The sequence below is a fragment of the Orycteropus afer genome, unplaced genomic scaffold (assembly GCF_000298275.1).
Source record: "Orycteropus afer afer isolate SDZICR_OR568_19922 unplaced genomic scaffold, OryAfe1.0 scaffold00030, whole genome shotgun sequence".
NCBI lineage: Eukaryota > Metazoa > Chordata > Mammalia > Tubulidentata > Orycteropodidae > Orycteropus > Orycteropus afer.
This window is the reverse complement of record NW_006921617.1, coordinates 2,079,074-2,106,692: the sequence shown is the minus strand read 5'-3', so window position 1 is coordinate 2,106,692 and position 27,619 is coordinate 2,079,074. Positions and strand designations below refer to the sequence as shown.

General features: G+C 37.5%; 1 protein-coding gene across 1 annotated transcript in view; it reads right to left on the bottom strand.

Annotated features, from left to right (window-relative positions):
- Positions 1-9,798: 9,798 nt before the first annotated feature.
- CDH2 (cadherin 2) overlaps positions 9,799-27,619 on the bottom strand; it is a 333,069-nt gene continuing 315,248 nt past the window's right edge. Inside the window, exons 15-16 of the mRNA XM_007935561.2 lie at positions 22,305-22,469; positions 9,799-10,005 (exon numbers count right to left, since the gene is read on the bottom strand). Coding sequence (XP_007933752.1) covers positions 9,799-10,005; positions 22,305-22,469 — 372 coding nt within the window. The remainder of the gene's footprint in view (positions 10,006-22,304; positions 22,470-27,619) is intronic.

Below are 27,619 nucleotides of genomic sequence, written 5' to 3'. Positions count from 1 at the left end.
CAGCATTATCAGCTTGGGACTGAGGAGAGACTGCTGAATAAAAACACTTGGAACATACCAGTCTGGGTGTAAGCAGTAAGAGAAATGATTTAGTTGAGTGTAAGGAAATATTAAATGATGTTTTCCTCCCATTCTCCTCTCCTATTCCCCTTCCTCTACATGCCTGCACATGAATGTTTACTGTATGTCCTAGGATATGTATATTTCCTGGTAAAATGTGACTAATGTCATTATTATTATTTTTTAATTTAGGTTGAACTCAATTAAAAACTAAACTCAGGAATATGAAATAACAGATATTCGACGGTCTTGACATCTAGAAATGGCAATTTTATATGGTTCATCCCAATATGCATATACTAGTTTTATCTAATACATATGTAATATAGGTTTCTTTCCCCCTACTTTGCTCACTCAACTCTGTTTTTTCACTCAATGTCTGCTGGGGTTGTACGGTCAAGATAAAACTGTCTGCAGTCAGACAGTTGAGCTTCAATCTGGTCTTTGTCACCTACTGGCTGAGTGTAAGTGGATGAGCCACTTCACTTCTAAGGCTTCTCCATCTTAAAAAAAAAAAAATTAAAAAGTGAGGAAAACAAAATGACCTCACGTACCTTAGGATGAATTTCATTGACTAAGGTGCTCTGGCACACCTTTATAAGCTTACCAAAAGCTGTCAATGTAAAGCTTCCACACATGACATCACCATGTTCCCTTGGTAGAACAACATCAATTAATTGTGTGATGCTTTCTGATCTTAGAATTATTAGAATGTGTGTGTGTGTGTGTGTGTGAACAGTCTATTGGAAGTGATGAAAAAGGCTAATTATTGGAAGGACTACAATTAGTTGCTGTCTAGTCTATGCCAACCCATGGTGACCTCATGTGTGTCAGAGTAGAACAAACTGTGCTCCACAGGATTTTCAACAGCCATTTTCAGAAGCAGATTGCCAGACCTTTCTTCTGTGGTATGAAGCTAAATGTATCTAATAAAAACTCCCTGGGGCAAGGGAAGGAGAAATTCCCTGGAGTTTGTGGTTATTGATGCCTTTATTAGGAGCTCTGGGAGCGTAGTGCCTAAGGCATTTGACTGCTAACCATTACTGATATCCAAAGAGCAAGGTGGCCTTAAAACAGAAAAATAAGAAAAATATGTAATGACTCAAGAAAAACCTTATTAAAATACAGTTTCAAACAGCTCTAAAATATAGAAACCATTTATTTACCATATATTTTTTGGTTTTTTGCAAGTAACACTTGCCTTCTAAATTTGTTTGCTAACCACTTCTTCCCCACAGGAGGTATTTTTGTAAATGCATCACTAATTTTTTACAGTAACATGAAAAAACATTTACAGAGTAGGGCTTATGAAAATACTTGGGGGTGGGGAGGGAATGGTTGGCAAACAATGCAGGAGGTGTGTGTTATTTGCAAAGAAATATGGTAACATTAAGATAAACTAAATTTTAAAATATTCCCATGCAGTATATTTCTCCCCTGACAATGGATGTTAATACAATGTGTTTAACACATAGAATTAAAAAAAAAAAAAAAACCTGTTATAAGCAAGGAGCAAACTCTAAAACTGTGCTATGGAAAATATCTATTCCATCATCTGTTTATCTGTCATACTGTGGCAGTTGGCCTGTTTCTTTGATGTTGGAAACTATGCTACCACTATTTTAAATACTGTCAAGGTCATCCATGGTGGACAGACCTAGCAGAGCTTCCAGACTAAACAGAGCAGGAAGAAAGGCCTATCTGCCTCTGAAAATTAGTCAATGAAAATTCTTAAGGATCAATTATTTCCATATATAGTGCTAGAAAATGAGCCTCTTACATTGGGAAACACTCCAAACACACAGTGGCTACAATGAAGGCCTCAAGTATGTCAGGGATCGTGGGCCTGGTGCAGGATCAGGTGGCATTTCCTTCTGGTGTCCATGAGGTCACCATGAGTTGGAGCCGACCCGATGGCAAATAACAAAACATCTTGCCCATGAAATAGAAACTTAAATAATAAACTGTCACTGAAAAATATATATGTATTAACTTACAAGATAAAGATCAATATTCTTAAAATTAACATTTCTTATCCAAAATTATGTTAGTTGCAGATAAAGATTAAGAAGAAATTACCACAGAAGCTTATTAAAATCCATATAGCAGTAATCAATTCAAGAATTATTCTTAAGGTCAAAATGTTCAAACCTTTGAAACCTGAGAAGAATCCGGCAAAATAAACATATTGGTTTAGAGTAATAGAATACCTCAAGAATATGTCATCATCGTTTTTCTGATTAAAAAAAAAAAATTCTAGTCAAGAGACTTGTTCTTTGCCTTAAAATAGGTGCTTACATTAATCAGTCTCATAATTCTCATGTAGACTTTTGTTGTTGTTAAAAAAATTATAAAGGATGAATATATCCTCAAACTTTAGGTTGGTGGTTCAAACCCATGCAGAGACACCTCAGAAACACAGCCTGGTGACCTGCTTCTGAAAATTAACAGCCTTGATAACCCTATGGGGCACAGTTCTACTCTGCACACAGGGGTCTGCCATGGGTCACAATCGACTTGATGGCACTTAACAATAGTCAGTCTAATAATTTAAGAGGAATTCAGGGAATGCAAATTATTTAAAATCTACAGTTCATCTCCCCTAGCTCACTTGTAGTTTCAAGTAAGTCATATTCTTGAGTTTCTCTTACAACCTATTGTTGTTAGGTATCGTCAAGTCAGTTCTGACCCATGGCAATCCCTGTATGCAGTTGCTGTAGCACCATCTCTTCTTCACTCACTAAGCTCAGCTAGGCTGGCTAAAAAGCAGAAAAATGGTATATGAGATCTTTTGCTACCAACTTTGCAGAGGTACTAACAATCAATCCAAGAGTACTGTCCACGGGAACACTGAATCGGCTGTGTCAAGAAAAAGACAGATGACTGCTGATTTTCCCCCAATGATGATAATAATACAAGTATTTTATATTTGTATTATCTCATTTTGTATGAATCAAATACGTGACAGTTCAGGATACTGTGAATCTCTTAGGTCTTCCAGTTTTCCTTTTGAACTTGACTTCCAGTTTTTCCTTTAAATTTGAAATGATACTCCCCCATGCCCACCCACCACGCCAAGGAGGAAAAGTATAGTAGATTCTGAATGAGTAACTGTGAAGCTGCAATGTGGACACTGATTGACACAAGTGCTGGCCTAGAGAAACTCCAGAGTAATGTGAAACCATCAGTAAGAGTGCCTCCCATCTCTAAAAACACTCAATTGGAGGTTACCTGGTGTCAAGAGGGTGATTTGTAAAAATCAAACTAATACCTTGTGTAGGTGGATATTCTGCCTACACTATTGCTACAGCGCTTGTTTGAAAATAGTGAATTAAAGTTTTAGAATGTATATGTTGTTTGTTGTTGTTGTTGTTGTTATGTGCCGTCGAGTCAAACCCGACTCATAGCGACCCCTCCGTGGGTTTCCGAGGCAGTATCACTACGGAAGTAGGACTGCCCAACCTTCCTTCCGAGGAGTGGCTGGTGGGTTTGAACCGCCGGCCGTCTGGTTAGCAGGCAAGTGTCTTAGCCACTATTCAGAAGTTGTTAACAATAAAGAGATGGACAATGATACATCAGAAAAATACTAAAACAACAACAAAAAAATCACAAGAAAATAAATATGCTATATTAATATCAGACGAATGATATTTAGAGCTAAAAACACTGAAAGTAACCAAGCGAAATACTTCCCATTGAAAAAAAGTTAGTTTTAAAAATATATCAACATGGCCTGGAAATACAGAATTCCACAAAACTACTAGGAAACAATCTCAGGAACTAATAGACCAGAACTAAGTAAAACACTAGATACTCTGGGAAAAAAGTATCAGGATTAAAAAATTTTGTATCCAAGAATCAAGTGAAAACATTTTAAAAATAAAAAGGAAGAGAAAAGAAAACGTAACTTAAGCTATGTAAGGCTTGAAAAAGACAGTATTATATGCAACTTTCTATTGATAAATTTTAAAATTAGATGAAAAAGAAGGTTTTTCAGGAAAATGTAAATTTTGACAATTTGTGAAAAGAAGTATAAAACCTACCTACACCAACACCTATTGTGGAAAACCTAGCTCCTACTGTGAGAGAGTTCTAACAAAGTTTTTACAAACAGCTAATATAATTTATGTAAGATGATCCAGGGCACCAAAAAAAAAAAAAAAAGATTTTCCTAATTTTTGGAGGCCAGCATAAATCTCACATGAAATTAAGCAAGAATAGTTTTCACTATTTCAAGACAGAAAAGTATAATCAAATCACATATACTTCTGAGTAAGATAGCAGTAAAGCAAATAAGTTAGCCAACTAAAAGAATAACATTACATCCATATTTTAGGAATGTAAAAATGATTCAATATTAGGAAATCTAGTGGTATAGGGGAGCTCTGGTAGCGTAGTGCTTAAGGCACTTGACTGCTAACCAGAAGGCTGGTGGTTCAAACCCACCAGCCTGTCCTCGGAAAGAAGATGGGGCAATGCACTTCTGTAGTGATACTGCCTCAGAAACCCAAGGAGGGGTCTCTATGAGTCGAGTCCAACTCGACGGCACATAAAAACAACAGTGGTGTAAAGAAAAATCATGATATTAATGGATTAATATATGATCATCTCTAGATGAAGAAAACACATTTTATAAAATTCAACAACCATGCTCATACAATCTCTAAGGAAGCTAGGGAACCCATGAAATATATTGAAGTATCTAACAGAAGCCTATATAGGAAATGTTGTATATAATGATGAACTATACAAAGTCTTCCAACTATAGCCAGGAGCACTAATGTGATGCTTACGAAGGATTACCATCACTACTACTAACTTTACAGAAACAAATCTAAGCATGAATCTTGGAAAGAGGAAACTTTATTTCCAGAAACCTAAGTGAGTCATTGAAGAGTTTTTAGAATACAGGAGTAAAATAGGGCAGTTCAAAACAAGAGAAATAAAATTCAATAAATTACCAATACAGCAGTGAAAGAAATAAAAAAAACGCTGTGCAAAGTAGATCCCATTCATAATAGCAAGGACAATTATAAAATGACAGTCTAATAAAGTGAGATGTATAATGAAACTCTATGAAAGTACATGAAAGAAGATATGAAAAAGTGAGAGAGATAGTGTTGGATGGGAAAGTTGAAACATCCTCAAATAAATCTATCAATTTTTCACCACTCGATAAAATTCCCAATACAATTTGTTAAGGAGCTTGACAAACTATTTCTAAAATTATCTACAAGAGAAAATATGGAAAAATAACATAGAACATTTTTATTAAAAGGAACAGTGTGGGAAGCAGCTTGTCAGAACCAATAGTCTAGCCTAACTACCTAGTACTGTGTAAGAATAAAAGATAAATGGAAAAAAGACTGCTTTGCAGAATCACTGGGGAAGGGTTGGGCTTTTTAAGAAGTGGTGTTTGGAACATAAGTCATGTATCCAGAAATTAAAAAAAACATTATAAAAAAAGAGAAGAAACTAGATTTCTACTGCATACAAAGTAATTTTAAGGTAGTTGAGAAGCAAATAGAAAATTGGAGAAAAAATGGGATAACAATTTTACAATTTAGAGTTGGGGAACTCGTCTCAAAAACCTACAGTTGAAAATACTGACAGAGCAAACCCTATAAAAATAAACATTTCTATGAGACAAAACACCACTGACTAATTCAGAGGATTCGGAAAAGATCAAGAATAAAACGTATGCAAAGAGCTCCTACTAATTAATTGTAATAAAGCAAATATCTAAAAAGGGAAATGAAGAAAGACAATTTGAAGAAATACAAGTGGCTCATAAAAAAATTCACTGCCATCTAGTCGATTCTGATTCATAGCAAACCTGTAGGGCAGAGAGAACTGCCCCGAAGTAGATTACCCCATCTTTCTCCTACAAAACTGGTGGGTTCAAACCACTGGCTTTTTGCTTAGCAGTCCAGTGCCTTAACCAGTGTCCCACCAGAGCTCCTTACAAATGGCTAATAAACATAAGAAAAGGAAATCACCAATCAACCTCATTTGTAATCAGGAATGTCATAGAGGTGTCGTTTGTTACCCATCCTATTGGTAACATTTTCAGACATCAGTAATGCCTAGGACTGCTGATTATGAGAGTAAGTAAGTTGTTTTTGCAAAGAATGTTGGTGGGAGTGCAAATTAGTGTAGTCTTTAATTAGGGAAATCTGACAATGTCTTATCTTGACAATGAAACTATGAATGTATATAAAAGAAAATCTGAAAAAGTGAGAGAGAATATTGGGTAGGAAAGCTAAGTATTTTAAAATCTATTAATTTTTCAGAAATTTAAAATGCATATTCTTTTATCATGGAGAGTAACTCATTTCACATGGATTCTAGATATCTATAAGAATGCTTATTTATCATCAGTATTGCAGAAGAGATCCAAATTACCAAGAACAGCTTAGGAGAAAACATGTTTCTGGATGAGGTCGAAAAACCACATTCATAAATATAGTTTTCAACATCAGTTTATTACATCACATGGTTACACTAATTTTACAAAGTACTTGAAACTAATACTGCGGCCTGACTCAAAGGCAAACTTCTAAAGAAAAAAGAACAAGGCCTTGGCTTTAATTGTCTTACATTTTTTGGTTACTACTTTGAGCTGCATAAAATCCTTTTGCTAAAGGAGGAAGTTGCTAGCTTTTAGAAAACTTCCTCTTCTTTGAGCTAAAAGGCACTTTGAAGTTATGTTAAAACATTTGGAATTTCAGCCATATTTAATTAACTTCTCTTCATATTCTTTAATCCAGCAATTCTATCTCCAGGCATCTAATTTAGAGAAATACTTTCATGCAAAAAAAACATGTACATGAATGTTTATTGTAGCATTGTCTTTAATTGGGGGAAAAAAAGGAAAACAACCAATTAGTCAATTAATTAGGAAATGATTACGTAAGCTATTAAGTTCATATTATGGAATACTATGTAGCAGTTAAAAAGAATGAGGTAGATGTACATATACACTAATATGAAAATATTTCCAAGACACACTCTTTGCGTAAAAGGCAAGTTACAGAATAACATGGAATATACAATCCTGTTCATCAAAACAAAACAAAATCTTTATGAAAATGTGTGTGTAAATTCTTTTTGGAAAAAGAACTAATAATTATACATCAAGCTTCTAATAGAAATTCCTGAAAGGAAATATGGTCATGAATTACTTCTGCAAAAAAAGGAAGTTTGTGAAAAATATTAACATTTCTATTTACTAATTGTGTACATATAAAATACTTGTTATTAATGATTTAATATATCAACTATGGTCTGTGACTGTACATTAAACATAAGAAAGTAATTTGAAGAGTTTTGTGAAATTATGTAAACTTTAAATGTTGTGATGTCTAATTTAAAAAGACAGTCCAGTTTTTCTTTGGATGTACAACCACATGGAGGAGGCCCAGTCTAAGAACCAATTTTTGAAAAGACCATTCCATTGAGTGAATTCAGTAATTACAGAAATTCCCATAGGCAAACTTTGGTATTTAATGATTAGTGAAGTAACAAGAAAGTATTGCCTGTAAGAGTGAATCAGTAGAAAAGCAAATTTCACTGTATAATATAACATAAACTTTATGTTAATCAAAATACATGGTGTTAGAGACTATATACTATGTATGTGTTTTTCAAAGCATACATCATTAGATCATATGGCGCAATAATGATTATGTTGTTGTTGTTGTTTTGCCGTCGAGTCGGCCCCGACTCATAGCGACCCCTCCTTGGGTTTCTGAGGCAGTATCACTACGGAAGTAGGATTGCCCAACCTGCCTTCCGAGGAGTGGCTGGTGGGTTTGAACCGCCAGCTGTCTGGTTAGCAGGCAAGTGTCTTAGCCACTATGCTATGTAGTAAACAGAAAAATACGCTGAGAATTTCTTCAACTCTTCAAATTCACTTGTGAGTCATAAGTGAAGAATTTTACAAAATTTAGTAAGATCATTTGCTTTCTGTCCTCTGTGACTTTACCAAGCTAAAGCAACTGGTCAAATGAGTGAATAAAAGTCAGTCAACTCTATGTGTGTTTCACTAAGTAGATAAAACAATGGCTTCAATGAATAGTGTAAGAAACCGAGGTGTTGACTGCAGCTTTTGGGACCAAGTCCTATGACCATTTTACTGAGGATTCCCCTGTGCTGGTGGGTGACCTAATGGAACAGCCTATTGGACAGACTCAGCATAGTCATTAGCTTGAGCCAATAATGAATTAAAATGTAAGTTATTTTAAGAATTACACCAAAGTTCACTGAAGTTAAAGTATGAGATGATTTTTAGCACCACCATAGTCTATTTCTGCATCACTTGATGTTTTCCATGTATGATAATTTGGAGATCCAAACTGATTCTCTCTGTTGCTCACTGTACACAGTTGTCAAGCTAAGGCCTTCACTGTTGAATAGTGCAAGAACAAATGCATACTTTGTACTGTTATTTTCAACAAAACTCTAGTACTTGGGATTTTTACAACATTCAAAGCAGTTCAAGTAGAAAAGAAAAAGTTCAAGCCAGTCACCAGATCCAAAATTAGCATTTTATTCAGAATGCTGGGGTCAGAGGTGTATCATTTATATTCTGGTACACAATACAGAGGCAAAGCTGTTGTCAGAAGTCTCTCCAGTTTAAAAGCTTTTTTTTCTTTTTTCTTTTCTTTTTTTTTTAAAAACACACACTTAGTAGTGTCACCAGTGTCAGGCCACCCCTTTGTTTTCTTTCCTTTTTTTTTTTTTTTTTCTGTTTTTTGGTACAAATTATGTAAAACATTTGTGCTAAGAACTTTTCTCCCTCCCAAACAAAAAAAGAAAATAAAAAACAAAACAAAAAAATTAAAAATGAAAAATCGAGTATTCTAACTACCGCTCAACAATTGAATCAAATGTCACTTTGTTTTGTAAATACTTTATCCATAACGAAAGATATAAACATGCAAAAACCTGAATCCATAGACCAAATAATACATACACATGTTCTGAAGTTTCTGTACTTCTCCATAGACTATGCCAATAAAACATTATGTACACATACCATTTTTACAGTGAAGTGGAAAAAATACAGTAAATAAAAAAGTGTACATGGATTAAGACCAAAATGTGTCTAACATTCTAGTTTATGAAAAAATTCAATTTTGCTACAAATTGGTGATATGAAAACTCCCTTTATTTGCAACCAGCTGCGTAAGTTTTAAGATTTTAGTGGGAAAAAATCTAAAGTCTAAAACTAGAAGTAATGTACATTTTCCAATCTCATGGTCTCATCCCCCAAGATAATAAAATCACTCCATGTGTATTTTGTTTGTTTGTTTGTTTAATTCTGTATTTTAATAAAAGCAAATGCAATGTAACAAAAGCATGTTGAAGCATATCATGGTTTAACTTACTGCTCCCACCACAAAATATTTTGTCTTTTACTTATCGTTTCAGAAATCAGTACCATTAAAGCCTTAAACATAAAACTAATTCCAATCTGAAAAAGGTACAAAAAGGCACATAAAATCCCAGTGCTTCTGTACTGTAAAATTCAAGTGTAACTGAGCTCAGTGTTTTCCAAACAGTATTGGATCACTGATATTCCCTCTGAGCCCAAATTGGTTTGCAGCCTATGCCAAAGCCTCCAGCAAGCACTGTGCTAGTAGACTACAAAGTTAAAGCCTAGCTTCTGTATGCTTTTTGGGAATATCAGTTGAAATGTTTGTACTTGTCCAAAAACCAAGTTCACCCTGAAGTTCAGTCATCACCTCCGCCATACATGTCAGCGAGTTTCTTGAACCGTGGCCCCCAGTCGTTCAGGTAATCATAGTCCTGCTCACCACCACTACTTGAGGAGTTTAGGGAGCTCAAGGACCCTGCAGTGGAGCCACTGCCTTCATAGTCAAAGACAAGGAGGGAGTCATATGGTGGGGCTGTGGGGTCATTATCAGCAGCTTTAAGGCCCTAAAATTTGGAAAGAAAGAAAAAGAAGAATTAAAAATGATTCATTCATTAGTTCAACAAACATTTATAGAAAAACTATTACTATTAACAAGATGTGAAAACTACATGTGTTGAGTGAGTAATTATAGGTAGAATAGGTTACATAAAATAGTAGTGAGGGCTTTGAAATCATATTCACAGTCAGGGTTAGGGAATTTTGACAATTAATATGTTGAACAGAAATTACATGCAAAGAGAAGGACATAACATTGGCCCTTCATAAACTTACAATCCTGCCTAATAGGCATTAATACAGTATGAAGCAAATGATCAAGAAATAGTAAAACCACGAAGTCTTGGCAAAAATCATTAGGATACTGGGGGAAAAAAAAAAGATTGATTCAGACTAGCATTAAGAGCTAGGAGTTTAGAGAGGAAGTGGCATTGTATTTTACCTGAATTTGGAAATATATCAATGGAAAAACAAAGACAGGTCAGATGGGATTACAAAGTAAGGAAAAGTTACTGATTAAGTAATTTATGTTCTTAGCAGAAAATGTGAAATGAAATGAAAAAATGTGAAAGGTGTTATTTATTTATTTTAACAACAGAGGGGCATCCAGCTTCCATGTTGTTGATAAGTGCCATTGAGTTGCTTCTGACCCATGGCGACCCTATGTACATCAGAACAAAACACTGCCCGGTCCCGTGCCATCCTCACAATGGCTGCTTGAGCCCGCTGTTGCAGCCACTGTACCAATCCATCTCGTTGAGAATCTTCCTCTTCCGTGCTGACTCTCCACTCCACCATGCCTAATGTCCCTTTCCAGGAACTGGTACCTCCTGACAACATGCCCAAAGCATAGAAAATGAAGTTTTGCCAGCCATGTCTCCAAGAAGTACTCTGGTGGGACCTCCCCAAGACCAATCTGCTTGCTCTTCTGGCACTCCATGGCACATTCAACCTTCTTAGACAACATCACAACTCAAATGAATCAGTTCTTCTTCAGTCCTGCTTATGCACTGTCCAGCTTTTGCCTGCATATGAGGTGACTGAAAATACATGGTTTGGGTCAGGTGCACCCCAGCCTTCAAAGTGACACCCTTGCTCTTCAATACTCTGAAGAGGTATTCTGCACCAGACTTGCCCAATGCAACACACTGTTTGATCTACTGACTGCTGCATTCATGGGTGTTGACCATGGATCCAATTAAAATGAAATCCTTGACAACATCACCATCTTCTCCATCCATCATGATGCTGCCCATTGGTACCCGTGTCTGGACCCTTGCTTTCATTATATTAAGGTGCAATCCACACCGAAGGCTGTAGGTCTTGATGTTCATCAGTAAGTGCTTTAAGTCCTCTCTGCATTCACCAAGCTAGGCTGTGTTATCTGCACATTTCAGGTTAATAACAGACCTCCTCCCATCTAGATGCTGCACTTTTCCTCATATAGTCCATCTTCTCAGACTATTTGCCCAGCACATAAAGTGAATAAGCATGGTGACAGGGATACAACTCTGGCACACACACTTTCTGAATACAAACTGTGCAATATCCAAATGACTGCCTCTTGGTCTATGTACATGTTCCTCATGACTCACAATTCCCATTCTTTGCAATGTTATCCATACTTTGATATGCTCCACACAGCTGAATGCCTTTGAATAGTGAAAATAATATAGATAAACATCTTTCTAGTATTACGTGCTTTCAGCCAAAATATGATATCAGCAATGATATCCTTAATTCCATATCCTCTTCTGAATCTAGCTTCAATTTTTGGCAGTTCCCTGTTGTGGTAGTTATGTTTATGTGTCAACTTGGCTGGGCATGGTTGAGTGGCTGGGCAGCTGTTGGTAGTTATTCCCCATGATGAGACTGGCAATGAACTCCATGGTGGGATCTACCACAAGCAGCTGAGTAGCTGCCTTTGGGAGGTGGTCTGCTTCCTGTATTTAAGGAGAAGCCTTGGGAATGGTCTCTAGCCTATGGCACACTTGGACCCTGCATGTAGCTGTGTGTCTTTGTTGAGCAGCCTGCTAACCTTAAGACTTACAATGGACTTAAGTTAATAGCCTGCCATGTGGTTTGGTAACATTGGGACTGTGCCTTTTTACTTGTCAACCTTGGGGCTTCTTAGCCTCAGCAGCCAGCAGCTGATGAGTGAAGAAAAGCTTCTAGCTCAGGTGGGCCGGGAGCAGGAGGCAGAGCTGGACCCCAAGGTTGAGGGGCTTTCACCCAGCCCCTAGAGCCTGGCACTTTCAACTTGGACTTAAAGCCTCCAAATTTTAGGAATAAACTCCTGTTTGTTAAGGCCATCCCATTTGTGGTATATTCTTGTCAGAGTGGCACTAGGTAACCAGAACACCTGTAAATGTATTGCTGCAGCTGTGTTTGAATTATCTTTTACAAAATTTTATTTGTGTGTGATATAAGTGATATGGTTTGATAATCTCCACATTCTGTTAGATTGCCTTTCTTTGAAATGGGCACAAATATGGATCTTTTCTAGTCAGTTGTAAGAGCTGACTTCCACAGACAGCAGAAGAGTCATAATGCAAGGTCTGTATAAATATTTGTGTGTGTGTGTGTGTGTGTGTGTGTGTGTGTGGATCTTGTCAATCTAAAATAGCCTGTATAGCTGATTCTTAAAAAAAAAAAAATAACTAAGGAAATAGTTATCTATATTAACTATATAAATGTATTATATTAAAAAGATGCTTATTATAATGTTAAATTCAAGTATCTGCAGCTAATTCATAATTATGTTCTGTAAAAAATTTTGTGATTGCAATAGCATATTGACAGGCAACTTCCAGAAATTCAAGCTGGATTCAGAAGAGGACATGGAATGAAGGATATCATTACTGATGTCAGATGGATCCTGGATTAAAGTAAAGAATATCAGGAAGAAGTTTACCTGTGTTTTATTGACTAGGCAATTGACTTTGTGGATCATAACAAATTATGGATAGCACTGCGAACGGGAATTCCAGAACACTTAATTGTGCTCATGAGGAACCTGTATATAGATTAAGAGGCAGCTGTTTGAACAGAACAAGAGCATGATTTAAAATCAAGAAAGGTGTGTGTTAGGGTTATATTCTTTCACGATTACTTATCCAATCTGTATGCTGAATAAATAATCCAAGAAGCTAGACTGTATGAAGAAGAATGTGACATCAGGATTGGAGAAAGACTCATTAACAACCTGTGATATGTAGAAGACACAACCTTGCTTGCTGAAAGTGAAGAAGACTTCAAGCACTTACTGATAAAGCCTTCGGTATGGATTACACCTCAACATAAAGAAAACAAAATTCTCACAACTGGCCCGATAAGTAGCATTACGATAAATGGAGAAAAGATTAGAGTTGTCAAGGATTTAATTTTACTTGGATCCACAATCAATGCCTCCAGAAGCAGCAGTCAAGAAATTAAACAACATATTGCATTTGGTAAATCTGCTGCAAAAGACCTTTGTACATGTTAAAGAGCAAAGATGTCACTTTGAAGATTAAGGTACACCCGACCTAAGCAATGGTCTTTTCAGTAGCCTTAGATGCAAGTGGGAGCTGGACAATGAATAAGGAAGACAGCAGAAGAACGGATGCATTTGAATTGCACTGCTGGTGTAGAATAGTGAAGTACCATAAACTGCTGGAAGAATGGACAGGTCTGTCTTGGGGGAAGTACAGACTGAATGCTCCTTGGAAGCAAGAATGGCCAGACTTCATCTTTTGTACTTTGGTCATGTTGCCAGAAGGGAGGGATTGCTGGAGAAGGCTATGATGCTTGGTAAAGTAGAGGGTCAGTGTACATGGGGAAGAAACTCCGTTTATTTCATTGAGTTTCTTCCCTGTGTACAGTATCTCTGACAATGGGCTCAAGCTTGGCAAGGATTGTGAGCATGGCGCACGGTGGGGCAGTGTTTCATTCTGTTGAACATAAGGGTGCTATGAGGCAGAAACAACGCAACGGCACCTAACCAAAAACAGTAACAAAAGTTTTAAGGATTTAATATCATATTCTTTTGGTAGTTTCCTTAATCCACCCCCGCCCCCCACCAATTTCATTCTATTATTCCAAGGTAAAGCAGCTCTCCAAAGGTAAAGAGTGCTTACTTTCTTGGCTGTGAAATAAAACGCTGGCTTTTTGACCCCCCGCCCCCGCCAGTGGCTCCACAGGATAATGACCTGGTGATTTGCTCTCAGAAAGATTCTAGCCTAGCAAATCCTGGGGAGCAGTTCCACTTGGTCACATGGGGTTGCTATGAGTGGAAACTGACCTGACAACACCTAACAACAACAAGTCCAAGGTAAGCCAGCATTCATCTCCAAGAAATCTTTCTCTTTTCCCATAATTTTGCACTCTGATGCTGGCTGTTTTATTGTGGCCTCTTTATCTAATACATGTCAAGACCTGTGCTACTTTAGAGATAAATACTTCTATCTCACATGTATTTCAAGAGAACATGAACATGATAAATACCTCTTAATTAGTATGAGTTGCTCTATTTATTCTTACAAGTTTACAGAGGACAAAGAGGGGAATGAGCAGTGCTTGAGGAGTGAGTCGCTGGGCTGGGCTGGGGACCATGGCTGCAGAGCACATCATGCTCAATTAGCACAACATGGTGCACAAAAATAGCGTTCTACATCTTACTTTACTGGGGTCTTATAAGCTTGCGAGTGTCCATCTAAGAGGCAACTAGTGGTCTATCCTTGTCCAGAGCAAAGAAGAATGAAGAAAATCAAAGACACATGGAAACAGTTTGTCCAAAGGACTAACAGACCATGAGAACTTCAGCCTATAAGACCCTGAGACCAGAAGAACTGTGGCATTGGTGCCTGGCTACCAATGCCAACCACTCAGAAAGGGATCAAAATTGGAGATCCTGCATACAATGGTAGAAAAATGTGGCACTCATTATCATAAAAAGATCACACTTACTGTTCTGACAGAGAGTGGTAAGACCCCTGAGATTATGTATGGCCCTAAGGCACCCTTCTGGTCTGGAATTGAACTCGCTTCCATGGCATAACTTTTGGCCAAACAACAGACAGGCCTATGAGCTGAACACCTACACCAGGAAGATGCACTCCTTGGAACAATCAACCATGGGGATAAAAAGGGCAGCATTTGCACAGGGAGAAAGGTAGGGAGGCAGGAATGCACAGGCAAGAAGGACACAGGGAAAGCGTAACCACTGGGAGGAAGTGGGAGGAGGGGTGTTACACTGTGGGGAAAGCAACCAGTGTCATAAAACAAAATGTGTATGAACTGTTGAATGTGAAAAGAATTTGCTTTGTAAAATTTCACTCAAATCACAATACAAAATTTATTTTATTTTTTAAAAAAGACTCAGTGTAGTACAGTGGCTAATAGATAAGACTCTGGGTTCATATCTCAGCATCGTATTAGCTGTATGACCTGCCTAAGCTCTAGATGCCTTAGTTTCCTCATTTATAACCATTATAACAGTAATAAAATTACTCTAAAGACCAAAGGAGATAAAGGTGCCAGAGTATCTTGTTGTTGTTTTGTTATGTGCCATCGAGTCATCTCCAACTCATGGCGACCTTTTGTACAACAGAATGAAACACTGCCTAGTCCTGTGCCAGCCTCATGATCCCTGCTATCTAGCATATGTTAACAAACAAACAAACAAACAAAACAAAACAACACACTGCCTTCAACTATTTGGACTCATAGCAACCCTTTAGGACAGCACAGAACTGCCCTACAGGATTTCCAAGGCTGTAAATCTTCAGAGAAGCAGACTGACTTATTTTCATCCATAGAGTGGCCTTCTGGTTTGCAGCTACAATGACTTAACTACTGCTCCACCAGAATTCTAGCACATGTTAGAACTCAATAGATACTAATTTTCCCAAAAAATATTTAAGTTTCAAGAACAGTTGCCTGCTTTTGAATTTGGAAGAAAACAAACAAAAATTGGAAGACACAATAATTCTTTAGGAAAAAAAAAAAAGGCAGCTGCTTGACTTTGATCAAAAAATGACAGTGAAAAGCATACACAGTGATTTTTCCAGTCTCCAAATATCTTTTAGCAACAACCATAACCATTTAATTAAGCATCCCCAGGTCAGGTTATGCTATTTAGAATATAGATAAGAATGTGTAAGATGAAAATAAAGCAATTCTTCAGCAAACTGCTTCAACAGATAAAACATAAATGATTTCTGATAAGATTTTCTGTATCATATTTTTAGAAAAAGCTATAATTCAATTCTGCTAAGATTGAGAATCATAAGAAATCACAATTTCTCAGAGTTCATAGTTCCCTTTTGTGGAAGACTATAGTTGGTCTTAGTGATTCTTTTCCCACCCCCTATAGGCAACTCAAACATCCCACACCTGTGGCTGAGTGACTACAAGTGCCTCTCTGGCATCAGAGTTCACTTCCCCAACCCATGGTCAGGCATGACTATGTAACTGGCTTGGGCCAGTGAAATGTAAGTAGATGTAAGAGTAGACTCTTTAAAACCTCATGTAATGTGTTTCCACCCATTTTCTCCTCCTTTCCTCCAAGAAAGGAGACTGGCTTGCCCTACATGGGGGTACCATTTCAACTTGGATCCTGAAATCAAGAAGACATGTAGATCAAGAACAGAGCCACTGATGGCAGAAAATCTACATTAACTTGAATAAGAAATAAACTTTGTTACTGTAAACCACCAATACTTGAGAGTTGTTTGTTACTGTAGCTTTACTTAGCAAAAGCCAAAGAATGCAATTTCAATTGTTTTTCATTCGGTTCAGTCATTTTGTTATCTATCATTGTCAAATATTCTCCTTAGTGTTGGATATACAATTATTAATAAGGTAGCTGCAATCTCTGTCCTCCTGGAGCATAGCTTCACAATATTAGCATGTACACCTCTCCCCTACCACATCCAGCAACTGCAAATTCAAGCAATAGGTGACTCCTCCACTTTAGCACAGTCTATCTTGAGTTTGAACAAGAAATGGACCCTTAAGAAAGACGTGAAGAGAAAATCAAGAAAAATAGAGGAAATTCCTGATATTAAGGACAATCGGCTTAGGAAATAAATATTAAATTTTCATTATGACCTTAAGTAAAACTGCCTTATAGTATGGACAAGAGAGACAATGGCCAAGGTCACTTTGTTCGGGTCATCTGTTTTAGCACAATGCAATTTCAGAACGAAAACACATGCAGAGCTGTGCCCAATCCTTATGGTGTCAGCTCCAAACTGGAAATATGGATAGGTCAAGACTAAAATTAGCTCCGAAGAGTCAAAGGCAGGGCCTCAACTGTGTCTGCACTCAGTGGAGAGGAAAGCAGAGTTCCAATGCTGCTGTTCCCTGCAGATAAACACTAGCAACTGTCTGGTCTTCACTCCTGGGTTAAAGGATTCCTGCCTTTCCATCAAATTTCTAAGCCACCTGTTTAATTGCTTAAAATAAATATATTGCAAGTGATAATCTATTCCTACATCCACTATTCTCAAAAAGATTCTGTTCCAGTCCATTGTTTTTTTAGCACCTGCCTTGGCTTTCTGATCAGCCTGGTGGTTTTTGAATCTGTTTTCTTTATTCCTTTAACAAAAGAAGTTCAGGTCAAAAAATCCATTAGAGATCACTGTGCCATGCTAGAGCATCCCACGTTGTCTTAGGCTTTAATGATTACAAAAAGGCAAAAACCACTGAACTTTTCAAGAATTCTGAGACAAGCCATCGTTCTAGGCAGAAGGTTAAATACTTTAAGTCTCTTCCACTTGGATAGGACTGATTTTTATCTGACAGTAAAATATGGCTCTTCTGGAAAAGGTATTACATTAAATCCTTGGTAATATTTCAGTAATTCTATAAAGGTCATTGTCAAGGGAAACTGACCATGTGTGCAACTACAGAGTGGTTGTGTAAGGATTCTCCCTCATGGGATGGCTTTATTCTTTAGGTGTGGACACCATTCCACATGATGGGTGACATATTGTTACCAAATTTATAAACTAAATGTATGCGTTTCTTTCTCCCCATCTAGGTTTGACTAATTTTGAGAAAATATGCTCTCGGTTCATTTTTCCTGGAGAGGCAGATCTTGAACTCTGGATAAGTTTGAACTACCTTCTATAGTTTGAGTCTCTTCTGCAAAGTGAAAGATCTGTGGCTTTGGCTGAATTCGTGCTGAGTTAATATTTATAGACTTCTGATCTTGTGCTTTATATGCCTTTATAAGAACTATAAAATCTTCACATGCTTCAGCGAGGGAACAGATAAGGGATATAAGAGGAAAGAGGTCCTATTGATTCCCTTAAATTCTCTGGCTTCTGTAACCTCGGTGCCACTGCTTTAGTTCAAGGCCTCATTATCCTGCCTAGACTACAGCAAAAGCCTCTTTATTGGGTCTTCCTGTCCCCAGTACTATTCCTGCTTCTTTCCTAAAAACTGCTCTTGGTGTCTGTCTCAAATGTTACATGATATCACTTTCCCAAGTAAAATCTTCTGATTGATCTCCATCACCTGGAACAGTGTTTCTCAAATAAGGGAGGAGACCCCCTGGGGATATACAGGTTGATTTTTAATTGATGTAAGATTACTTGAAAAAAAAATGCAGTAAATCCAGCCTGACTCACCTTTTCCACCTCAGCTATTCTCAGCCATAGCTACCACAACTGAATTATTCACCATTGCCCAAATACGCAGGTGGCTGGGTACCATGAGCAGTTAAGTGATAGAGAACTAGCCCAAAGGCTGCTGGTTGAGATCCAACTAGAAGCAACTCAGAAGACAGGCCTGGCAGTCTTCTAAAGGGTCACGGCCTTGAAAACCCTATGAAGCATTTCTACTCTATCCACATGGGTTCACCATGAGTTGGATCAACTAGATGGCAATGTACAACAGCCCAGCGTTCTTGTGAGACTTTCCGTGATTGTCTTACTCATTTCCTTTTAGTTGAAATGCAATTCCCTTCATGTGAGATGCTTCCTTACATATATTTTCATCTGATTAAGATCCATTCATCCTTAAAGCTCAATAAACCAAAACCAAAACCCATTGCCATCAAGTCAGTTCTGACTCATAGTGACCCTATAGGACATAAAGAACTGCCCCACACAGTTTCCAAATTGTAAATCTTTATAGAACCAGGTTGCCTCATCCTTCTTCTGAGGAGCAGCTGGTAGGCTTGAACTGCCAACCTTTTGGTTAGCAGCCTAAAGCTGTAATGATACACCACCACAGCTCATCACTTTTAATGCATGGATTTTTCTGGACCATAACAGGGAATAATCCTTATCTTGTGGGATTCAAAAGGACTTGCTCTATACTTTTATATACCATGTTTAGGTTACACTAGAATGTGACATCCCTTTCTGCAGAGGTTGTTTTGTGTTCATTGACTCCCCTGATGTCCAACACAGTGCTGGCATACATTTGGTATCACATATTTGATATATAATAGACACTTTGTACATTCTAGAAAGTAAATCTGCACTGCTACCCTGGACTTCCTTTTTACCCTTCAGCATCCTCTTCATATAATTTAGAAGAATAAGAGGTAGGTTTGATTGAAGGCCATGTACAACAGATATATGCTACTTTGAAATGCAGTGGAACCAACTCTTATCTCAGAGATATGTGAAGGGGGATAAGGCCAGAGAAAAGGAATCCTGCACGTGGAAATAAAAGCATACCATGCTTGCATTGTAGTAGTAGTATCCTGTGGCTGAGCTAACCAACCTTATGACCTCCCTTTTGGGAATTTTATTTCACTTAAAGCAATTTTTTTGGAAGTAGATAATTTTAATGGTGTTATTTACAATTAGAGGACAGTGGACAGCTTTTTACTCTTGAAAGACAGCTTACTTGTAATAATAATTAATATGACAGTAATAGTAATTAAGGGGTTTTACTATGTGCCAGGCACTTACCAAGCACTCTACATAGAGTATCTCATTTCATCCCCATTGCAACTATAAAAGGAGGTTTTATTATTCTCCCTTTTCATAAATAAGAAAATAGAAATCCAAGAGGCTAAATAACTTGTCCAAGGTCACAGGGCTGTTAGGTGAGGCAGTTGGAACTGAACTCTAATATATGCCTCCTGTAAGAGTGGATAGACATGTTTTAAAGAATATGGATTAAATTGAACTAATGGGACAAAAAGGCAAACTTTTAAACTTTAGTTCAAATGAGTTATTCCAAAGGAAATTTCCATAAGTTTTTAAATGATATTAATGAAAAGTTGGTCTTTCAAATGAAATATGCACTTAGGTTTTATATTTCTGTGATAAAGAAATATATAGGATTAGCAAAGTTATTGGAGGTATGCTAATACCTACTGTTGGGCTGAGATTAAAAACTTGTTTCAATTTTTCACCCTCTGAAGGTCATGTTTGACCCTCCAAATAGAATGAAATTCAGCAGTTGAAACTGAAATAATGTGTGACTTCTTTTACTCTACCTAACAGACTAGAAATACGTCATCATTTTCAAGAATCCAGACAGCATTCATTAGCACTTCAACAAACTAGAACATGTTGTCATGTACCTATTCCTTACATCTATGAAAACACTCCAATTACAGTCACCACCATATTACTCTCCCTTGGAAACATCTGATACCCTGCTAAATCAAATAAGACTTGGAGATAAATAAATCTCTGTGCATTTTAAATGCATTTTAAAAGTGTGGTTGAATTCCTTCTACGTGCCTTAAACTGTTTTAAGACATTATATGCGTTTATTCTTTCTAGTCCAGTCATAGAAAGATACTGAACAAATGTTATAGCCATGTAAGAACAACTAAGTAATTTCTCATAATGACATATGCTAAATTAGAAGTATAATCACCAGACACCCCTACATATTCTAAAAGACTTAGCCGTATGTATACATTTTGGCAAATTCCCTTAACCAGACTTATATATAACTAAGAGCTGCACCATTAGGACAAACTTTTGTTGATAGAGGAGTAACGGGCTTTTTGTTGTTTTTGCCTTCCATATCCTTTTACTAGAAAGTAACCTATGAATGCGTATGTTCGGACACCAGCATGTATTTTAGCAGTAGATAGTAATGTATAATTATAAAGATAATTATTCCAACTTTGCTTCAAAACTTCTTCTACAAGGTCTAAGTGCATCTAAAAAGCTAAAGCATATTGGCTATGTGTACATATTACACCACTGTTTCAAGTAAGCCCAGGAACCAAGAGCCTTATCAGCATTTGACTGAAGGCCACGTACAACAGATACATGCTACTTTGAAATGCAGTGGAACCAACTCTTATCTCAGAGATATGTGAAGGGGAATAAGGCTAGAGAAAAGGAATCCTGCCGTATACACAATCAATACCAATATACATCACTCTATTATATATGAAATGAAGAATTCAAAAGTATAATGACAGTAAGACTATAGATGTGATCAAAAGCAGCAGCATAAATCATTTTACTATGAAACTTGCATATTAAATGTAGGAGAACTCTTGGTCAGCAATGAATAAAAGAATGCCTTCATGATTTTGACAATGATAATCCTATCTGCTATATTCAACAGAGAATCTGCTTCCTCTTACAGAAGCTCTTAAAACTCTTGAACTAGACAAGCATTTAAATCACTTACATAATATTTCATTTAGCTGCTCTTCCAACTAATCTCATTTGATGGAACTCTCTAGTCATTTGGTAGGCACTGAGTACTCACCATTTGTGGGATTCAAAGAGCACCACATGATGAAAATTTAAGTGAATCATTTTATATTTATCAGTGATAGTAAATGAAATTAGCATAGTGCCTAAAGCACTTGACTGCTAACCAGAAGGCTGGCGGTTCAAACCCACCAGCCACTCCTTGGAAGGAAGATGGGGCAATCTACTTCCGTAGTGATATTGCCTTGGAAACCCAAGGAGGGGTCGCTATGAGTCGGGTCCCACTCGATGGCACATAACAATAACAACAACAACAACATAATTTTGTTAGTTTATTTATTACTTGTAATCTAGGAAAAAAGTTCTTCTTGGAGATGGTGTGACTAAAAGATATTAAACGATGAATATAATTGTAAAAACACTGAGTATTAATTTACAGATTTCTTTTTGGTTTATCAGAGCAATTAAAATTGTTCTCTTTTATTGAAGCCCACGTTTGCTTTCACACAAAGATAAACTTAAGAAATAAATGTGTATTTTAAGCAACTGCTTAGCTATATTTCAAACAATTTCTAGTCTACACAGATCTAACAGCATTTAAAAAAAAAAAAAAAAGAGGAGAAGAAGAAGGAAAAAGAAAAAACCCTTATAAAGAGAGTCTCTCTTTTTACCTCATTAATGAAATCGCCAATATCCCCAGGGTGAGGGGCTGCAGATCTGACTGGGTACTGGGGCTCTGCGTGGATGGGTCTCTCATCCAATCTTCGGATCCCAACAGGTTTGATGGCATCAGGCTCCACGGTATCAGGCTGCTGGAGCTGGCTTAAGTCATAATCCTGCAAAAACCAAAATAAAAAAATCACATCCACTGGAATTTTGAGGAAACATAAATGGGAATAAAGAAGGAAAATTATACCTCTGTAATTTTAATAAACACACACCCTAAACACACCAAAAAAAAAAAAAACCCACCAAACTCACTGCTATTGAGTCGATCCCGACTCATAGCAACCCCCTTCGGGGTTCTGAGGTGGTAAGTCTTTACAGGAATCTATTGGCCAGTCTTGCTTCCATGGAGTGAGAAGTGAGATTTCACATAATGGAAAAGTTGCCATTATGATTTTTTCCATGTCATGATTAAATGTTTCTTTCACACTGTTCTTTCTTTCATGTTTTTCATGCCTGCAGTCTGTGCTCCATCTGGTTTACAACGATCCTCCTCATTTTTCAATGAGGAATGCAGCGAGATGTGGTACTACTATAAAATAAGTAAAAATTCACTTGAAAATCTATTTGTACCAAAGAAGTAAAGGTACTAACATAGTATCTTTAATATTTTTTTTTTTTTTAAAAAGATGAGAGTGCTTTATCCTTTTTCCCAAAAGAAGGCATTAGTTTATTAGGACGGTGGGTTTCAAACCCACCCTTTCTTCCTTCCTCACCAAACCATGGTCTGCAAGCTCACTCTGACCTGTTGCCTACTTTCCTCTTAGAATGACTTTAATGCTTTTAAAGAGTTATAAAAACAAAACAAAACAAAGACAAATATGCCACAGAGACTGGAAGTGGCCTACAAAACCTAAAATATTGACTCTCTGCTCTTTTAAAGGAAAAATGCCACTCCCGGTAGGATGGTGCTAGATGGAGAAGACTGGATCCTTCTCTAAGGCAGCTGCATGGGATGTCTTGGAAGAATAGCCTGTCCATTTTAAGAGATGCAGAAGAGAACTTGTGATGAAGACAATGAAGGAGGGGTGGGCCCTCAGGACTATTTTCAGCTTTCGTATCCACCAGCTGGACAAGAATATATAAATAAACTGACTATAATGTAGGGCTACATCACAATTTTAGGTTTCAGCAAACACTTTGTGGTTTTCAAACCTCTAAATTTTAGTGATATAAAATGTCATATTCTCAGCTTAACCAAAATTCTGCAGTTTAACACTGAATTTATAGAAAGTACAGATTTTGTGGTACTCTTCTCAATTCATACTTCATCTCTCTGTCCAAAACAGCCTAAAATCATTTCCTGTATCAGTATCACTAGTGGTTTTGATTTATTGAACACTGGATCATTCACCATGTTCTGGCTTTCCATATGTTCGCCCATTCAGTCATCTGAATAGCACTATGGGATTTTAAGTTTATAATGCCCATTTAAGAGATGGGAAAACTGAGCCTCAAATGTCCTACATCTACTAAAAGACAGAAATATCTCTGAGTTCATATCTATGAGACTCCAAAGACAGTTTCATTCATCTGTGAAAGTGAGTCAGGTCTGAGTTGTTGCTATGTCATGTCGAGTCAATTCCAATTCATGGTAACCCTATGTGACAAAGTAAAACTTCCCCATAGGGTTTCCTATGCAGTACTCTTTACAGGAGCAGATAACCAGGTTTTCCTTCCACAGAGAACAGCTTGTAGGCTGAAACTGTTGACCTTTTGGTTAACAGCCTGATGTTTAATCATTGCACCAACAGGCTCCTTAAGTCTGAGTTACAGGGTTGAATTCAGAGAGTAGCAAACAAGACAAGATGGGTGTCAAGGGACAGGAATCTGAGGAACAATAAAAAACAAAGAAGGCAGAGAAGAGAAATGGCCACTAACATTCATGGAATACCTACTATGTGCCTGAAACCATACTTAGCTCTTGTTTTCTCACTAATACTTTCTAACAAATCTGTAAAGAATTTTTTTTTAATGTGATTTGGGTGGAAATTTACAGAGCAAATTCACTTTCCATACAGCAGTTTACATATACTTTGTCTCATGACATTGACCACAATATACCACAATGCAACAGCTCCCCTCCCACTTCCGATAGTTACTTCTTCCGTGTTTCCAACCCTCCATGCACTTCTGCCCCCTGAGCTGTCTCCCTGTGCATACACAGCCCTTCTTTCTCCCATGATTGTTCTATCTAAGGAGTGTATCTGCCTCAGGTAAATGTTCAGCTCATATGCCTGTCTTTTGTTTGGCTGGAAGCCACAGGTGTGGGTTCAATTCCAGACCTGAAGGGCAGCTAAGGGGCATAGTCTCAGTGGTTCCATCAGGCCCTATCGAACCAGCAAACCTGCCCTCCCATTTTTTCTCCAAATGATTTTGAGTTTTGTTCCACATTATTCTCCTTCTACTGTGAAGAATTTTTAAAATCAATATTGTAGTGGATTGAATTGTCCCTATAAATACAAATTAAGTCACATGATACATGTGAATGGACTTCATTTGGAAATAGAGTCTTTGCATATGCAATTAAAGATACCGATGTGAGATCATCCCAAATTTAAGGTGGGCCCTAAATCCAATGACTGGTGTCCTTGCAAGGAAAAGGGTAGGGGGCTCCCAGGCACAGAAACAAAATGAAGAGAAAGTGATGTGAAAATGGAGACAGAGATTAGAGCCCAGGAATGGCAGCCAAGGCCTGGCGAGGACTGCCGGGGACCACCAAGAGCTAACAAAGGGTCATGGGATGCACTGTTCCACGGTGCCTTCAGCAGGGACCAGTCCCAACTAACCCTTGGTCTCAGACTACCAGCCTTCAGAACTGTGATGAAATAAATTCCTGTTGTTTTTAATACCACGCTGTGATAATTTGTTGTGCCAAACCCAGGAAACTAATACAATAATCGTTTTGGATGAAAATACCAACTTGGAGAGGCTGAACAACTAGCCTAAGTTCACATGGGTGTGTCTAATTAAGATGGTAATCAAAATCAGGTTTGATCTATAACCTAACACTGTGCTCACTGAGACACTCTGATCCTGGCATATCCAAAGCAGTTCCTTACCAAGAGAGCCAACTAACCTAACAAGTGAAGATATTGAGGTACTGTGACGGACAAGCACCTCATTTCAAGGGCAAACCATGTGAGATGAGAGGAGTGGTACAAATAGTAAGGCAAGCCAAAAACCAAAAAGGAAAAACAAACTCACTGCTGTGAAGCTGGATCCAACTCATAGCGACCCCTCCCCTTGGGTTTCCGAGGTGGTATCACTACGAAAGTAGACTGCCCAATAACACAAGACAGGAAATGCTTAAGGAGGGAGAACTGGCTTTAAATTGAATCCTGAACAATCCATGGGCTAGTGAGAAAGGACTATCCTGGGAGAAACAACAGTATGAGCAAAGGCAGGGGACTGTGTGTCTTCTCCAGAGTATTTCACGACATGCATCCAAAGCTTGAGTGCAAACATCTTGATCTTCCAAAATGTGCTCTCTTTTAAATTTTATATAATTTATCATTGCAATTATTTATAGAACATCTTAAAGACATAAAATGATATAACAGATTGTGAAAGCCTTTGAAATGTTAAAATGCTACACAAAGCAACAAGAGGGATTCATCTAGAGAATTCTGAATACCTCCACACTAAGAAGGATGTTTTTCCAGGACAAATTTAATTGCATAACTACCAAGCATAATACAGTGGTATTAATCATAAATCAGTATGCATTCTAACAATTACTGAAGCTTTTCAGCAGATAGGGAAATAAAGACGGTAAGTACACTTTTGACAGTTAATAAATATTTCTACCCTGAGGGTGAAAATTCTTTATTAGAAGTCTGAATTGCATGAATATAAGTAATTGGCTCTTAAGTCTCTTACTTGGTGCCACAGTCCTTGATGGTCCTCGATATATTTATCTGACAGTTCAGGGTGATGATCATAAGAATATTAAAGGAATACCACTGATATAACTAGAGACTGAAAAAGCACGTGGGCTTTGCTGATGTTATTCTTTACCTGTAAATAACCTCTCTCCCCTGACTTCTTGCACTGCTAAAACACTGTATCCATAGGTTGTAAATACAGATGCAATTTGCTTGGCTAACAGTATTTTGCATAAGTTGCCAGTTGCTACCATTTACATGTTTGGATATTTCACCTGTAAATCAGAAGATATGACAAAAAGGAGCTTATATACTGACATAACAATTTGCTGCAGCTAATAACAGCTGCTACCCCTGGGCAAACATCTGCACCAAGCCTGCTTCACTTGTTAATGTATAGACAACCTATTTCTATAACAGCATATTAATTTACAGTTTTTTTCTTCTTTGATATCCATTTCCTGTTACCTTAAGAATCAGAGAGCAGGCATTGTCTTAAAACTTGCTCAGAACTTTCTATCACCAGTGTCTCAGACCCATAGGAAGTGCTCATTAGAAAAAAAAAGTATTAAATGTATTCTCAACTATGGTATTTATGCTAGATGTTTAAAAAAGCCACCAAATCAAGGAGAGGTGAGTTGGACCACACATTGCCAGTAATTAACAATGGGAGGAGGGTGGAAAGAAAGACCTTAGACCTATCACTGAGAAGCGCTGCTTTGGTAAGTCCCTGAGACTGACAGAAACATGTCATAGTTCTCAGGAGTGATGGTCTCTCAAAATAGGCTCATATAACAATTTGTTGCACTGTTAGTTTGTCATCTGTGGTGGCTGATGTGTTACTGTGACACTGGATGCTCTGCTACTGGTATTTCAAATACCAGCAGGGTCACCCATGGTGGACATGTTTCAGCAGAGTTTCCAGATGAAAACACATTAGGAAGAAGGACATGGTCAGGTCCACTTCTGAAAAAAATTTGGCTACTGAAAACCTTATGCATGGCAGGGAAGCATTGCTTTATATAATGCCAGAAAATGTGCCCTTCAAGTTGGAAGGCACTCAACATGTAAGTGGGGAAGAGCTGCATCCTCAAAGTAAAGTCTGCATTAATGACATGGATAGAGTAAAACTTTTAGGACCTTCATGTGCTGATGTGGCACAACTCAAAACAGCTGCAAACATCCATTAATAATCAGAATGTGGAATTATGAGGTATGCATCTAGGAAAAGTGGAAACTGTAAAAAATGAAATAGAACACATAAAGATCAATACCCTAGGTATCAGTGAGCTGAAATGGACTGACACTGGTCATTTTGAATTGGACTACTGTATTTGGGAGCTCTGGTAGCATAGTGGCTAAGACACTTGCCT